The sequence below is a fragment of the Rattus norvegicus genome, chromosome 6, assembly GCF_036323735.1.
Source record: "Rattus norvegicus strain BN/NHsdMcwi chromosome 6, GRCr8, whole genome shotgun sequence".
NCBI lineage: Eukaryota > Metazoa > Chordata > Mammalia > Rodentia > Muridae > Rattus > Rattus norvegicus.
The window spans coordinates 106,933,911-106,951,176 of NC_086024.1; the positions used below are offsets into that span (position 1 = coordinate 106,933,911).

Consider the following 17,266-nt stretch of genomic DNA (forward strand, 5'->3'; position numbering starts at 1 on the left):
CTTGATCTTAGAGCGTAAGCCATTGGTGTTTTGTTTAGGAAATTTTTTCCAGTGCCCATGTGTTCCAGATGCTTCCCTAGTTTTTCTTCTATTAGTTTGAGTGTGTCTGGTTTGATGTGGAGGTCCTTGATCCACTTGGACTTAAGTTTTGTACAGGGCGATAAGCATGGATCGATCTGCATTCTTCTACATGTTGCCCTCCAGTTGAACCAGCACCATTTGCTGAAAATGCTATCTTTTTTCCATTGGATGGTTTTGGCTCCTTTGTCAAAAATCAAGTGACCATAGGTGTGTGGGTTCATTTCTGGGTCTTCAATTCTATTCCATTGGTCTATCTGTCTGTCTCTGTACCAATACCATGCAGTTTTTATCACTATTGCTCTGTAATACTGCTTGAGTTCAGGGATAGTGATTCCCCCTGAAGTCCATCCTGGGTTTTTTGTTATTCCAGATGAATTTGCAAATTGTTCTGTCTAACTCTTTGAAGAATTGGATTGGTATTTTGATGGGGATTGCATTGAATCTGTAGATCGCTTTTGGTAAAATGGCCATTTTTACTATATTAATCCTGCCAATCCATGAGCATGGGAGATCTTTCCATCTTCTGAGGTCTTCTTCAATTTCCTTCTTCAGTGTCTTGAAGTTCTTATTGTACAGATCTTTTACTTGCTTGTTAAAGTCACACCGAGGTACTTTATATTATTTGGGTCTATTATGAAGGGTGTCGTTTCCCTAATTTCTTTCTCGGCTTGTTTCTCTTTTGTATAGAGGAAGGCAACTGATTTATTTGAGTTAATTTTATACCCACATGCTGTAAGTTTTAAAGCTAGATGAGCTATTGGTTTTAGATATCTACCTTCCTCTTCATTAACATTTCTCTCTACCACCCACCCACCACTAATCTCCGGTTCTTTCTCAACTCTTTTTTATAATTTAAAACAAAGAAATTTTTAAACTTTTTTTCTTGGATATTTTATGTATTTACATTTCAAATCTTATCCCCTTTCCCCCCCTTTCCCATCCCCCCTCCCTGCCCTGCTCCTATGAGGACGCTCCCACTCCCACCCACACACTCCCACCACCACGCCCTGGCGTTCCCCTACATTGGGGAAACGAGCTGTCACAGGACCAAAGGCTTTTCTTAACTCTTGAGACCTCCTAGTAATTTTGTTTCTCTAGGGAAAATGGACCACATAAGGTTCCTTGTCCTAGCTTATATCTAATACATTCTCTTAAATTCTGACTTATACCATTAATTCTACCCTTGGTAGAAAGGTTAATTTCAGTTTTCTCTAAGGCCATGTCTATCATCTACTAGTTATTTACTTCCTTTTTAGAGTAATTAATCTTACTTACTCATTTACCTTTTAGGAAGACAATATAGTGTTAATTTTAGTATTAGCATTAGTATTAGTAAGTAATTCAAATTCAGACAGGTTAAAGTTTTAGTTTACCAACACTAGTTGTATGACTTGTAAACCACCTGACTTCATCAAGCCTCAGTTTTCTTAGCTGCAAAATGGGCATGATTATACTCATTTCACAGCACTACCCTAATATTAAACAGCTTTACACTGAAGGTTCTGTTTTGTGCATATAAATTGTTCATAATTTTTTTTAGATAATCCATCTTTAAAGCTTTTTTTTAACAATATAGCTGTCTCTTCAGCCCCATACTAAACCCACTATTTTTCAAGTCTTTTTTTACTCGAGTATAGGTGCTAGTGCTCTGAGATATTGTGACACATTATACTTTTATTTTAACAACCCACTAACAATTTTTCTTTCTGTCCTATTGCAAACTCGGTTTGCAGTTTTACAATGTCTTTCTTCTAAGAGAGGTAGAAAAGACCTACTCCTAAATTCCTCGTCAGCATTTTCATATCAAAGGCGTTTAAGTTTCCCTATCTTGTAGACTAATGGAGAGGGCTTAGATGAAGCTTAGTAGGTGGCAGCATGGCCAACAGTGAGAGGAACTAACACAGCACCATCCACAGTGTTATACTTGTATGTCAGACACATTCTTCAGATTCTTGAATTAACTTGCATGGTTTCATGGCTACTTCTCTGATTTATGTGTATTTCTCTCTTGAAATAAGATCTTGCTAACTAATTCACAACTTAAACACAAACGTTCCTGCCTCTACTTCCTGAGTACTAGAGGACTGTATGGGTGTGTGCCACCATGCTTGGTGGTGTGTCTTCCTAAGGATCTCTCAAATACTACTCACATGTCAAATGAAAGAAAGGGAGACACTCTTATCTTTCATCTGTATCTCTGCCTTCACATACTGCTACCAAATGGGTTGGATGGCAGAGAAGTACCCACAAGCTGGTCTCTGAAAGGATCCGAAGGCTTCACACATACAACGTTTATTACTAATCAACTAAACTCTATGGCTTTTATCACTAATCAGCTGAACTCTGAGAGGCAACTCAAAAGAGAAAATACAAAACAAAACTAAAATAAAATCTTTAAAAGACATAGTCCTATTTTGTGGAAGTTCTAAATCAAGTATCTGACATAATCCTTAACTCTTAATCAAATTTTGTCTTGATCTACACTTCATTCACTTACTTCAGCCTTTTACCGGTTTGGCCCTCTTGCCCTATTCAGTTTTATAAGACAAAGTAGGAAATAATTGCTTTTTCTTAGACCATGAGCCACAATCCACAGCACATGTGGAAACTGGAAGCACTTCTGCAGGGAAAAGTCCCACCCTTCTTCGAATTCCTTTTAACTTGAGCACAGCCCTTAGAAGAAAGTCTAACTCACGGGGAATCCTAGATAGCAAGTCCCATTCCTTACACCAATCATGTGTGTTATTTTCGTAAAAATAAGCTGAGCTACAATAGCACAAAAAAATTGATTTGTAAGATTTTATAGCATGGTCTAACCATTCCCAAATGCCCAAAAATGATGGTATAATTAATGACACTGTTGCCAGTGAGATAGAACAGAAATTAAAAAAATACAGCCACATGTAAGAGTTTTAAAAGTCTTATTACACCTGGATTCTGATTTACTTTAGAAAGATTCAACTGACTGAGAGACTAAAGGTCTGGGGCTGAGGAGAGGGCTCAGCTGTTGAAATCATGCACCAACCTTTCTGAGGACGCAAGTTCAGTTTTCAGCAACCACATGAGGCAGCTCATAACTTCCTGTAACTCTTGCTCCAGGAGGATCCCATGCCTCTGGCTTCCATGACACCAGCACTCATGTGTACATTTTACCCTACAAACACACATACCTACCTACCTACCTACCTACACACACACACACACACACACACACACACACACACACACACACACTTAAAATAATAAAAAATTTAAAGGGTCTATGAGCCCATATGACTGTATTTGTTAGTCAACCTTTCTATTTTAAATTAATTTTCTGATTTGCTCATTTATTAAGCCTATGTTGAGCACTATACTAAGATATGGAAAGCTAAAAAATATTAATTCCTATTATTAAATACATAAAAATAGTAAGATTCATGATTACTATGTCATAAGATACATTAACAGGATGAAATGAGAACACGATTGACAGATATCCAAACTGTTCTTCATTTATAAGGCTTAATAATGGGTAAGGAAGCAGAAACTTAATCCTTACCTTGCTTTTTAAAGTTCAGACCATTATTAAGGGCTGACAGTCTCCCAAGAAAAGGCACAATTCAGTGTTTTAGTCAACAAAAGAGAAGTGATAAAATTATCAAGAGAAACTTGAAAAGTGTGGATGGACCTTAAATCTCCTTCCTCCTAGCCAGTCCTTCACCCCTACCTGCTTTGTGCTTTTTGAACTACGTCAAATTTGCCTGGCCTGTCAAGCAAGAATAATACTATCCTCCCAGCCTAGTGGTAAAGTTGGACGACTGATTGATGTTCTTCCTATTCAATGATATAATCTAAATATTTTCATTTCCAAAAAGGCAGGCCACAGAAGGAGTCAGATATGGTCTAGGAAGCAAAGTATAACAAAGGGAGCCGAAGCCATTTCTCACCGAGAGGATCTTATCACCCTCCTGGAGCCGCCCATCCCGGGCCGCAGCCCCATCCTCTTTGATGCGGCTGACGTAGATGCCACTGTCATTGGAGACATACTGTTGATCTGTCCCACCGACGATGTTGAAGCCCAGCCCTGAGAAAATCATGGAGGAGTGAAGGAGAGAGGGATGAAGAAGAAAGAAAGATTAGAGAAGAAAGGAGAGGAAAATGGTCTAGTGGGGAGGAGAGACTGACAATTCAGACCGTGAGGTAAGCTAAAACACAGTCATGGACAGTCAGTGAGTCATTATGAACAAAGGCCGAAAGTACCTAGATTGCTCATTTGAACCTGGCAGTACAAAGGTGCTGTGATCAGAACCATGATCAAAATGATTGGTTGAATACATATAAACTAACATGGGAAGTAGCATTGGAGAGTCTTAATGTAAGTGCTTCCGCCCACACTTGATTTTGATCCTGTTGGTGACATTTGGAGGATGTCACCTAAACATCAATCCTGGTATTCCTGTATTAATGTAACAGAGCTGGCTGTGTGCCTGAGAAGCAGCTTTGTTTAAACTACCAAATAACCTGCTATCGAGTCAGTGGGAAAGAGAGTCCCGACTGAAGCCTCTCCATGTTTCTTCTGTCAACACTGGGATCGTCTGTATATGGCAGAGCTTTGGAAGAAGCAGTCTGGGCAGTTTATCTTTCTATTTTATACTGTGGTCAGAGGGCAGTAATGTGGTTGTTAGAGGAAACCTCTGAACTAGAAAAACAACTGCTACTTCACAGGAGGACCAAGCCACTAAATTCATTCTTCTCTTTCGATGTCAAGTACAACTGAACGCATACCTATACACAGTGATGGCCAAGTTTACTCACTGTAGAAAACTAACTGCTCACTGATCAGTAGTTGAGTACTGCCCTCCTCCTAGTCCCTGGGAACCACCATTCTATTCTTAGTTTCTATGAATTTCATTAGTTGACAAGAGTAAAAAATTTCAGTTACAGGAGAAAGGTTTAGAAATCTGCTGTACAAGACTGTGTCTACCCGAAATATGGTATACTTTCAAGGTTGTAAATATGGTAGATGTAAGTATAGTTGTTATAATAAAATATAGCAAGCAAACAAGTTAGCTGGCTGACTAAATTTTTATTTTCATGATCCAACCACTAAGTTGTGGCAAGTAGTTTGTCTACAAAAATCATTTGATTTTCTTTTTTTTTTTTTCTCTTTTTTCTTTTTTTTCGGAGCTGGGGACCGAACCCAGGGCCTTGAGCTTGCTAGGCAAGCGCTCTACCACTGAGCTAAATCCCCAACCCCAAAGATTTATTTGTTTATTTTATGTATTCAAGTACACTGTCACTCTCTTCAGACACACCAGTAGAGGGCACCGGATCCCATTACAGATGGTTGTGAGCCACCATGTGGTTGCTGGGAGTTGAACTCAGGACCTCTGGAAGAGCAGTCAGTTCTCTTAACCACTGAGCCATCTCTCCAGCTCCTTGATTTTCTTGAAGAAATCAAACTTATGTAAAGAAGAAAAAGGGGAAAGGTGAGAAAGGGAAAGAGAAAAGAGGAGGAAGGAGGAGGAAGTGGAGGAGGAAGAGGAGGAAGGAGGAGGAAGTGGAGGAAGAAGAGGAGGAAGGAGGCGGAGGAGGAGGAGGAGGAGGGGAGAGAGAGAGAGAGAGAGAGAGAGAGAGAGAGAGAGATCGTAACTATAGGCATAATTCAGGGACACAATACAAAGAGAAGGAAGACAGTTGGAAACAATTGAAAAAACAATGTGTTGGTGTAACAGGCAGGGGAAGCCAGTCCAGTCATTACTCCCCTAATGGTCTCAATAAAAACATGTCACTAATATGTGGGCTTTCTCTAAGGTTCTTTCCAAGGGTAGACTGAAGCTAAGACTCAAAGCACAGCCTACCAAATCAATCCACAATAAGAAACATAACCAAAGAAGAAACATCGGGAAGTTTGTTGTTTAAACAGCATACCCTGTACATGAGTCTTTGCCACCAAGGTAGGCTTGTTAGTGTTTGTTTGGGGATTTATCAAACAAAATAGAAAAAAATTACTTCTAGAAGACTATTTTCATAACCCTGAAGGGTAGGGTAGAAAAACCATGAACTCTAAATAACTTACTCATTTTTTTGAACTCCCTAAATTTAAACTATACACAACTGTAGTCTAAGTGTGGAGGGGGTTGGCAAAGTAGCAGAAACCAGATCATGGAAGGCTTTGAAACTTTAGACTTAAAAGTAGTGGCAGGTTTGAACGTGGGGGCTGAGGCCAATCAGTTTGTCTCAATGCTGAAACCAACCAAAGAAAACTCTTGCAGTGAAATTTCACATCTTCATCTTTCATGATTCTCTCATGAAACAGCTAATATCTCTGAAGAGCTTGGGAATGAGGAATTAAGGGTTAAGGAGTGAAAGGAAACACAGTGATTACCAGAGGGACTTTGTTACAGGTTATTTAAAGCACTAGAACAGTATTTTTAAAATCCTACAAGAAACCTGAGGTCTATTATTTGATTGTACAGTCTATTATTCACCCCAATACCACATCACAGTGGTACATTTATTTAATGCATTGTCATTCCTGTTGTCAGTGAACCAAACCACTTGAAACAAGAACTCTTAGATTAACTGAAGCCCTTCAACCATATTTAGAGAGTAAACATCTATACCCTAAAACTTTACTAGAACGAATGACAGCTACTGCAGAAGTGAGCAGTGGCATTACAGTTCGTACACAGGGCTTGAGAAATAGGAGGATATAGCATTTACCTAGCATGCTGGGCAATACCCAGCACTACCAATAAACAAACAGATAAAAACCTTAGCCCTGTATATTTATATAATTCCTAATCCACTTATTCAATAAAAATCACTGACCGTTTACTGGTGATCAGGCACTTTTATGTTCTGATGGAGACAAAAAGCTAACCTGTACTAAACTGTTCAGTTCTGACTTTAACCACCAACAAGTGTATCCTTTTCCCTGTCTCTTTTTGATATTTCATAAGTCTTTAAGTTCAACTCCGTAACTTACCAGATGAGGAATGAAGCAAATCAGTTTGGAAATCTGATGATCACCTTTCTTTTCTGGAAAATAAGGATTACAAGTTCTTCCCTCTCTCCCTCAAAGGTAACTGTTAGACTCCTGAAACAACATCTGAAAAATTTCTTTGTAAAACATAGTAACTGCTACAATGGGGCAAGGCACTAAGAGTTTCTGACAATAAACTAGTGACTGTTAAATTTCCAATTAAGAGTCTCATGGAGCAAGGAGGAATATGTGATGTCGTGAAAATTCTTTTAAAAATGCCGGGGGGGGGGGGGAGTTTGATTTCCTAGAAATCGCCCTCAGAACTGGTTTAATTTACAGAGCTGGAGAGACGGCTCTGAGTTAAATCAACTGCACTGGCTACTTTTCCAGTGAACCTCAGTGTGACTCGTAACTCCAGTTCCAGAAGCGTTCTTCTGACCCCCGAAGGCACCAGGCTAGCATGTGGTGTACATACATTCAGACAAAACACTCATACACAAGATAATAAGATAAACTTAAAAAAATAACCTTTAGCACAAGTAACATTTAAAATCTATAGTAATTTTCCAGCACGTGTGCCAATCAACTAGAACAGGTATCAGCTGAAAACAACTAAAGAAAATAGATTAATAAATTATTTAGTCTGTATCAGCTAACAACTGACTATATCAGAATATATACCAGAAAAATCTTTTGGAAGCAGGGGGGCACATATTCTGGTTTATTGGGAATCCTGGTATGCATCTACTGCCCTAGTATTATTAAGATTCACTTTTTTTTTTAATTTAAAAAACATCCTAACTAGGGCAAATGTGATCATCCCATCTATAAAAAATAATACAAGAATATATTCAGTGCAACACACAATGTACTAGTATGGAAGTGAGAATTATCTAGCTTAGAGAATAGATTAAAAGTTAAAAATTAGAATCATTTAATAATCATGTACAAAGTAACATGGGCAGAATTCTGAAATGTTATTCATAGTACAAAACCCTCTGATAAATAAAAACACATACGCAGACAAAATTTTATTACCTATTTACACAAAGGCATGCATAGTTAAGAATGTGTAAAAGATACATTGCAGTGAATACCTATGAGAGAATACACGATGGCATTTACATAAAATGTAAGAATAACACCAGGAAAGGACATATTGACAATACCAGTATCCTCTGAAGCTGAAGGGTGTAATAAATTCAGTCTCAGCACATACGGTCTCAAATAGGTTAAGGGCAAAGAGAAAAAATAAAAAAGAGACTCAACTGGTTTTCTTCAAAAAAAAAATGAAGTAACATTGCATTGTGAATTCTATTTTTAATGTGCTAATAAATTTTAAGACATGGCAAAATTAAAATGAGTTGCTTAGTCTTTATCATTCATACACACACACACACACACACACACATATTAAGGGGAAATGACTCCCTCTTCTGGCCTCCAGGGACATCAGGCATCCATGTGGTGCACATACAAACATGCAAACACTTATACAAAAATAAATTAAGACTCTTAAAAAAGAATGATATCAGTATGAGGGGGGGGGGAAATAACGTATGTCCAATTGAAGAGTCTTGTAAAGTCTTCTTGTGGATGCCTCCTGACTCGGTCTGAATCCAGTTTACCATTAAGAGCAATAGCAATAATAGCTTATATTTAGTGACTGCTGAATATGTACTAAATAATATGATTTACATTTCACATATATACTGTCTCATTTAATCTTCTTACCAAACATAAATTATTACTCAGTATTTAATGGGTGAATATTTTTATTTTATTAAACTATAATCACATAATTTCCTCCTTTTCCTCCCTTACACCCATCCAATGGACGCCACCCACCTCAATCCCTCTGAAATCCACGAGCACTCCTCTTCTTTAACCACTGTTATTACACATGCATAGAAACTAACAAACACAGCTTGCTGAGTCCACTCAGTGTTATCTGCATGTATAATGCTTCTAGGGCTCACCACTTGGTATTGGAGAATCTATCAAGAACTCATCCCTCTCTCAGTAGTTATCAAATTGCCTGCAGTTCTTCAGGTAGAGGTGGAGCTCCATGAGATTTCCCCAACCCACACTGGTGTTGTCACTGATTAAAATGCAGAGAAATATAGGGGCTATGGCTGGCCCCTATTGATACATCTGCAACCCAACCATTACAACTGAGGCTCAGGGAACATTTCACAAGAAGGGGCAGAAAAACTGCAAGTGGCAGAGAACCAGTAAGTCCACCTCAGGTTACATCTTCTAATATGACAGGGAGCCACACCCATGGAACCTCTCAGGATCCTCTGAATAACATTCCCCTTCTGTTTCTCATGCTTGAGGCCTCGTTTCATGGGGTCCATGCTATTGCCACACTAATGTCTATTCCAGACAGGACAGCTGTAAGGTCGGGCACCACTCAAGCTCCTTAAAGAGCTTACAAGTATCTTGAGCGGAATTAACACTACAAAGGTATAAAACAAAAATAAAAGTATACAATCTCCATAAGTATAGATATAAGTTCTAATAATAGTTTTATTTTTGTAACCAAAGAAACAGGCATACAAAGGGAAATGACTTGCAGTCATATTATTATATAAAAAAGTTAGGATCTGCATTCACTCATTCTGACTCTTTTTTTGTCTGGGGCAAAATGATAGTAGAGATTAATACAGAGATATTATTACTAAGATTGACAGTGGGACACATAAATGAGAGTACTGAAGGACCCATTCTGATTCTTAAACACCATATTCTTCTGCTTAGTGAACTTATATTGAAACTCAATTCCCTGTGGCTAGTTCAGAAATCTATCCCCATAGTAGTGGCTCAATAAATAAATATATATGAATTGAACAGAATAAATTGGTATTTCAAATGAATAACTCAGGAGGTTAAATTAATTAAGGCATTTTAATTTTTGGAGAAATTCCTTGTTCACAATATAAAATGCCTCTTGTTTGTTACTTATTATGACAGTAGTGAATCCACTATCAAATAAAGAAAACCTTTGCAGTTTCCGCCTGTGCCCCGAGCTGACCCAGTCCCACAGCTCTCTATACCCAAATCCCATGGGGGAGAGAGCTGGATTCTCAGAAGTGCTGACAATCCTCAGAACTCTGGGGAGACTTCCACTTCAGCTCAAATTCCTGGCACAAGAGAAACCTGCCTGGAGCCCTTTGGACACAGAAAGCTAGGAGCAGTCTGGGACAGGACCCTTCCGGTCTCTGCCTGCACCCAGAGCTGAAAGCCAGTCGCCAGGAGAGCTGACACACCTGACAGCAGAGATAAGACCACCACTTCTGCTTTGAGGGACTTGCTTGGAGCCCTCAGGACACACGAACCCAGGAGCAGACTGGGACAGGATCCTTCCGGTTTCTGCCTGCACCCAGTGCAGATCCGGTCCCACAGATCTCTGTACCCAGATAATGCTGGGAGAAAGCCAGTCTCCAGGAGTACTGACACACATGCATCCTATCAGATCACTACGGACTAAGGCTGGTCTTCAATAACAATAAAAACAGAAAACCCACATATACATGGAAGTTGAACAACACTCTATTCAGTGATAACTTGGTCAAGGAAGAAATAAAGAAAGAATTGAAGGCTTTTTACAATTTAATGGAAACGAAGGCACAACATACCCAAACTCATGGGACACAATGAAAGCAGTGCTAAGAGGAAAACTCATAGCTCTGAGGAGAGCATACACTAGCAGCTTGGCAGAAGACCTAAAAGCTCTAGAACAAAAAGAAGCAAATACACCCAAGAGGAGTAGAAGGCAGGAAATAATCAAACTCAGGGCTGAAATCAACCAAGCAGAAACAAAGAGAACTATACAAAGAATCAACAAAACCATGAGCTGGTTCTTTGAGAAAATCAACAAGATAGATAAATCCTTAGCCAGACTAACCAGAGAGCACAGAGAAAGTATCCAAATTAACAAACTCAGAAATGAAAAGGGAGACATAACAGAATCTGAGGAAATTCAGAAAACCATCAAATCCTACTACAAAGGCCTATACTAAATAAAACTGGAAAATCTGGATATAATGAACAATTTTCTAGACAAATACCAGGTACCAAAGTTAAATCAAGATCAGATAAAACATCTAAACAGTCCCATAACTCCTAAAGAAATAGAAGCAGTTATTCAAAGTCTCCCAACCAAAAATAAGCCCAGGACCAGACGGGTTTAGTGCAGAATTCTATCAGACCTTCATAGATGACCTCACACCAATACTGTCCAAACTATTCCACAGAATAGAAACAGACGGAGCACCACCCAATTTGTTCTATGAAGCCACTATCACAGTTCTATCTACACCACACAAAGACCCAACAAAGAAAGAGAACTTCAGACCAATTTACCTTATAAATATGGACACAAAAGTACTCAATAAAATTCTTGCAAACCAAATCCAAGAATACATCAAAATGATCATCTATCATAATCATGTAGGCTTCATCCCAGGGATGCAGGGATGGTTCAATATATGGAAATCCATCAATGTAATCCACTATATAAGAAACTCAAAGACAAAAACCGCATGATCATCTCATTAGATGCTGAGAAAGCATTTGACAAAATTCAACACCCCTTCATGTTAAAAGTCTTGGAAAGAACAAGAATTCAAGGCCCATACCTAAACATAATAAAAGCAATATACAGCAAACCAGTAGCCAACATCAAATTAAATGGAGAGAAACTTGAAGCAATCCCACTAAAATCAGGGACTAGACAAGGCTGCCCACTCTCTCCCTACTTATTCAGTATAGTTCTCAAAGTCCTAGCCAGAGAAGACAACAAAAGGAGGTCAAGGGGATACAAACAGGAAAGGAAGAAGTCAAAACATCACTATTTGCAGATGATAAAACAGTACACTTAAGTGACCCCAAAAGTTCCACCAGAGAACTACTAAGCCTGACTACGTTCAGCAAAGTGGCTGGGTATAAAATTAACTCAAACAAATCAGTAGCCTTCCTCTACTCAAAGAAATTAGGGAAATGATGCCCTTCATAATAGTCCCAAATAACATAAAATACCTCAATGTGACTCTAACCAAGCAAGTGAAAGATCTGTATGACAAGAACTTCAAGTGTCTGTAGAAAGAAGTTGAAGAAGATCTCAGAAGATGGAAAGACCTCCCACTCCCATGCTCATTGATTGGCAGGATTAATATAGTAAAAATGGCCATTTTACCAAAAGCGATCTACAGATTCAACACAATCCCCATCAAAATTCCAACTCAATTCTTCATAGAGTTAGAAAGAGCAATTTGCAAATTCATTTGGGATAACAAAAAGCCCAGGATAGCTAAAACTATCCTAAAACAATAAAAGAACTTCTGAGGTAATCACCATCCCTGACCTCAACCAGTATTACAGAGCAATAGTGATTAAAAACTGTATGGTATTGGTACAGAGACAAGCAGATAGATCAGTGGAATAGAATTGAAGACCCAGAAATGAACTCACACACATATAGATCTTTGACAAAGGAACTAAAACCATCCAGTGGAAAAAAGATAGCATTTTCAACAAATGGTGCTGGTTCAATTGGAGGTCAGCATATAGAAGAATGCCAATCGACCCATTCTTATTACCATGTATAAAGCTCAAGTCCAAGTGGATCAAGGACCTCCACAGGAAACCAGATACACTCAAACTAATAGAAGAAAAAGTGGGGAAGAGTCTCGATCACATGGACACTGAACAAAACACCAATGGCTTATGCTCTATGATTAAGAATTGACAAATGGGACCTCATAAAATTGCAAAAGTTCTGTAAGGCAAACGACACTGTCATTAGGACAAAATGGCAACCAACAGATTGGGAAAAGATCTTTACCAATCCTACATCTGATAGAGGGCTAATATCCAAAATATACAAAGGACTCAAGAAGTTAAGACTCCAGGGAATCAAATAACCCTATTAAAAATGGAGTATAGACTAAACAAAAATTCTCAGCTGAGGAATATTAAATGGCTGAGAAACACCTAAAAAAAGTTAAACATCCTTATTCATCAAGGAAATGCAATCAAAATGACCCTGAGATGGGGCTGGGGATTTAGCTCAGTGGTAGAGCACTTACCTAGGAAGCGCAAGGCCCTGGGTTCGGTCCCCAGCTCCGAAAAAAAAGAACCAAAAAAAAAAAAAAATGACCCTGAGATTCCACCTCACACCAGTCAGAATGGCTAATATCAAAAACTCAGGTGACAACAGATGCTGGTGAGGATGTGGAGAAAGGCACACTCCTCCACTGCTGGTAGGATTACAAGCTGATACAACCACTCTGGAAATCAGTCTGGAGGTTCCTCAGAAAATTGGACATAGTACTACCTGAGGACCCAGCTATACTTCTCCTGGGTATTTACCCAAAATATGCTCCAACATACAACAAGGACACGTGCTCCACTATACTCATAGCAGCCTTATTTATAATAGCCAGAAGCTGGAAAGAACCCAGATGTCCTTCAACAGAGGAATGGATATAGAAAATGTGGTACATCTACACAATGGAGTACTACTCAGCTATCAAAAACAAAGGCTTCATGAAATTCTTAGTCAAATAGATGGAACTAGAAAATATCATCCTGAGTGAAGTAATCCAATCACAAAACAAACAAACAACCCCCCCACACACAGACACATGGTATGCACTCACTGATATGTGGATATTAGCCCAAATGCTCAGATTACCCAAGATACAATCCACAGACCACATGAAGCTCAAGAAGAACAACCAGAGTGTGGATGCTTCAGTTCTTCTTAAAACAGGGAAAAAAATATTCATAGGAGGAGGTATGGAGACAAAGTTTGGAGCAGAGACTGAAGGAATGGCCATTCAGAGCCTGCCTCACCTGGGTATCCAGCCTATGTACAGACAGCCACCAAACCCAAACAATATTGCTGATGCCAAGAACTGCATGCTGACAGGAGCCTGATATAGCTGTCTCCTGAGAGGCTCCGCCAGAGCCTGACAAATACAGAGGTGAATGCTAGCAGACAACCATTGTACTGAGAACTGGGTCCTCATTGGAGGAGTTAAAGAAAGGATTGAAGGAGCTGAAGGGGCTTCTAACCCCATAAGAACAATATCAACCAACCAGAGTTCCCAGGGACTAAACCACCACCCAAAGAGTACACATGGAGAGACCCATGGCTCAGCTGCATATGTAGCAGAGGATGGCCTTGTTGGGCACCAATGGGAGGAGAAGCCCTTGGTCCTGCTAAGGCTGGACCCCCCAGGATAAGGGAATGTCAGGGTGGGGAGGCAGGAAGGGGTGGGTTGTTTGGGGGAGACACCCTAATAGAAGGGGAAGGGGGAATGCGATAGGGAGTTTATGGAAGGGAAATAGGGGAAGGGCATAACATTTGAAATGTAAATAAAAAACATCCAATTAAAAAAACCCTTTAACCTTGGAGAACAGAAAGAAGATGCAGCCGTTGTACAGTACTGCACACACTGGTCCTTCCTTATCCTAGTCTCTCACGCGATGGGCCAACAAATGTACACCTAGCAAAGATGGTTCACGGTGCTATCTGCCCAAACGTGCAGTGCACACTCTCTTCATTCCTTCAAAAACTTGTCTTCTAAATATCTAAGTAAACATAGTATTCTCTCTGTAATAAGCACCTGCCCAGTCACTGAACATAAATGTGCCTTTCAGCTGGTAGGTCATGCTTCCCCTGCTCTCTTACTTTCCACAAGGAAATTATTTAATCTCTTTCATTTTTGCCTCATATTACAATCTAAACCCTTTTCACTATGTCTGCCTTTTTTTTCATTTTTAAATGTGTTAAATTAAATTTTAATCCCACCCCCTTTTTCTTTCCTCCCTCTAATCCCTTCCATGTATGCCACCCATCACTAACTCTCAATTCATGACCTTTTGTTCTTTAATTGTGTAACTGCCTTATTTTCAATTTGTCTACATTTCTTACTCAACATATAATAAACCTATATGTAGGAGGCATGAAACCACAGTTTGTGACACAAGGGGAGAATGGCATTATCTAATTTATTTCCAAAACACTTGCTGCTACAGGCATTTTATAGTTTACTATGTAGAGAAAATCTCTCATGTCCTCTATGGATGCAACACCTGTCAATAAAATTCTGATTGGCCTATAGGCTTAGGCAGGAAATAGAAGGTGAGGCATCGGGTAGGGAGATGAAATTCTGGACCAGCCAGGAGCAGTGGATTTGGCCTTGGAACAGGGAGGACAGAGGCAGGGGAGCTGAGCAGAGTTAACCAACCACAAGGCAGAACTGAGAATAGAATAACAGGATGACTGACTTGTGAGCTAGTTGGGGAACAGCCAAAGCGAAGGTCAAGGTGTCTGTAAGTATACTTTGAGTCTCAAGAGTTGTTATTCTAAGGCGGGGAGAAAAAACTCGGACTTTACTGTTTTTCCCCATGTAGTATAGCACTTATTCTGAATCTCTAAGAAACATCATCTCTGATGAAGGTTCTAAGCTCTTAGTTCACTTTCCTTACTAGGACACTTTCAGCACATGCCCATGGTTACTCTCCATCATGCTCTAGGTACGTTTCCCTAAGGACTCAAATACTACTTACTTAGTTTCCAGACAATGCCACTAATGGGAAGTGGTAGAGAGGTAGAACGTGGTGATAAAGTTATGTCACTAAAGGGGGATACCCTTCCTTAGCGTCAATGAAATGAAGAACGTTCTTACATGCTTATATACCATAAGATCCAAAGCAACAGAGCCAACAGACCAAGACTAAACCTCTAAAACCATGAGCCAAAATGAACCTTCCTTCCATTTAAATTATATCAGAAATTTTTGTCACAGTTGTAGAAAGCGTAGTGCTTCCTTCAGTGCTGCAAAACTATTAGAACCAGAGATGACTTCTTGCTCTTTGTTATGGTATCTGTAATTCCTCATTATAATGTAGTTACATAATGAACATGGTTTCCCTTCTTTTTTTTTTTTTTTTTTTGTAGTTTAGAATAGAGTTTATTTACGGGCATGGGAGGGGGACAGGGAAAGAGAGGGCCAGAAAAGGGGGTAGGGGGAGAGAGAGAGAGAGAGAGAGAGAGAGAGAGAGAGAGAGAGAGAGAGAGAGAGAGAGGTGGGGAGAGGGAGAGGGAGAGGGAGGGGTGCCGGCCAGGGATACGTGAGGAGAGGGGGAAAGTTGTTAGGAGGGGGAAGGGAGAGAGAGAAAGGGGGCAGAGAAAGAAAAGGGGCAGAGAGAGAGAGAGAGAGAGAGAGAGAGAGAGAGAGAGAGAGAGAAGGAGAGCGTTTCCCTTCTTTTTAATCCCATAAAAGCAACATCCTGATTCTATCATCTAAGCACATTTTGAGTATCTTCCCTTTGATATTATTGCATTTAATCAAATATAATCACTGGCCACTTTTTGGCTTAGTCAAATGTTTAAGTTTAGCATCAAATGACTTGCTTTTCAGTTTATCCCAAAGGATGCCTATATACTTTAACATTTTTCTTAAGTTATTTCTTTTTTTTTTTATTAACTTGAGTATTTCTTATATACATTTCAAGTGTTATTCCCTTTCCCGGTTTCCGGGCAAAATCCCCCTCCCCCCTCCCCTTCCTTATGGGTGTTCCCCTCCCAACCCTCCCCCCAGTGCCGCCCTCCCCCCATAGTCTAGTTCACTGGGGGTTCAGTCTTAGCAGGACCCAGGGCTTCCCCTTCCACTGGTGCTCTTACTAGGATATTCATTGCTACCTATGGGGTCAGAGTCCAGGGTCAGTCCATATATAGTCTTTAGGTAGTGGCTTAGTCCCTGGAAGCTCTGGTTGCTTGACATTGTTGTACTTTTGGGGTCTCGAGCCCCTTCAAGCTCTTCCAGTTCTTTCTCTGATTCCTTCAACGGGGGACCTATTCTCAGTTCAGTGGTTTGCTGCTGGCATTCGCCTCTGTATTTGCTGTATTCTGGCTGTATAAGTTATTTCTTAAAACTGATCCTTAACAAGACCTCAAAAGACATAACCATGTATTTTTCTCTCTTTTCATTTTTCTCTAGCTATCCATTTCTCGTGTTGAAAACACCATAGCTGTTTCCTAGACTTATGACAACAACTGGAGTCCAACCTTTCGATTTTTTCTCACATTGTATCTGCGGAAGACTGTGGCATGACTTCGAGAGCTGACATAACAAAGCATCCCATTCCAGTACTCTACTATGTCTATCGGTTTGGTGACCATTTTGTATAATGAACTAA

General features: G+C 39.7%; 1 protein-coding gene across 1 annotated transcript in view; it reads right to left on the reverse strand.

Annotated features, from left to right (window-relative positions):
• Nucleotides 1-17,266, reverse strand: part of Synj2bp (synaptojanin 2 binding protein) — a 37,684-nt gene that overhangs the window by 12,941 nt on the left and 7,477 nt on the right. The window contains exon 2 of the mRNA NM_022599.2: nt 4,011-4,147. Within this exon, the coding sequence (NP_072121.2) occupies nt 4,011-4,147 (137 nt within the window). The remainder of the gene's footprint in view (nt 1-4,010; nt 4,148-17,266) is intronic.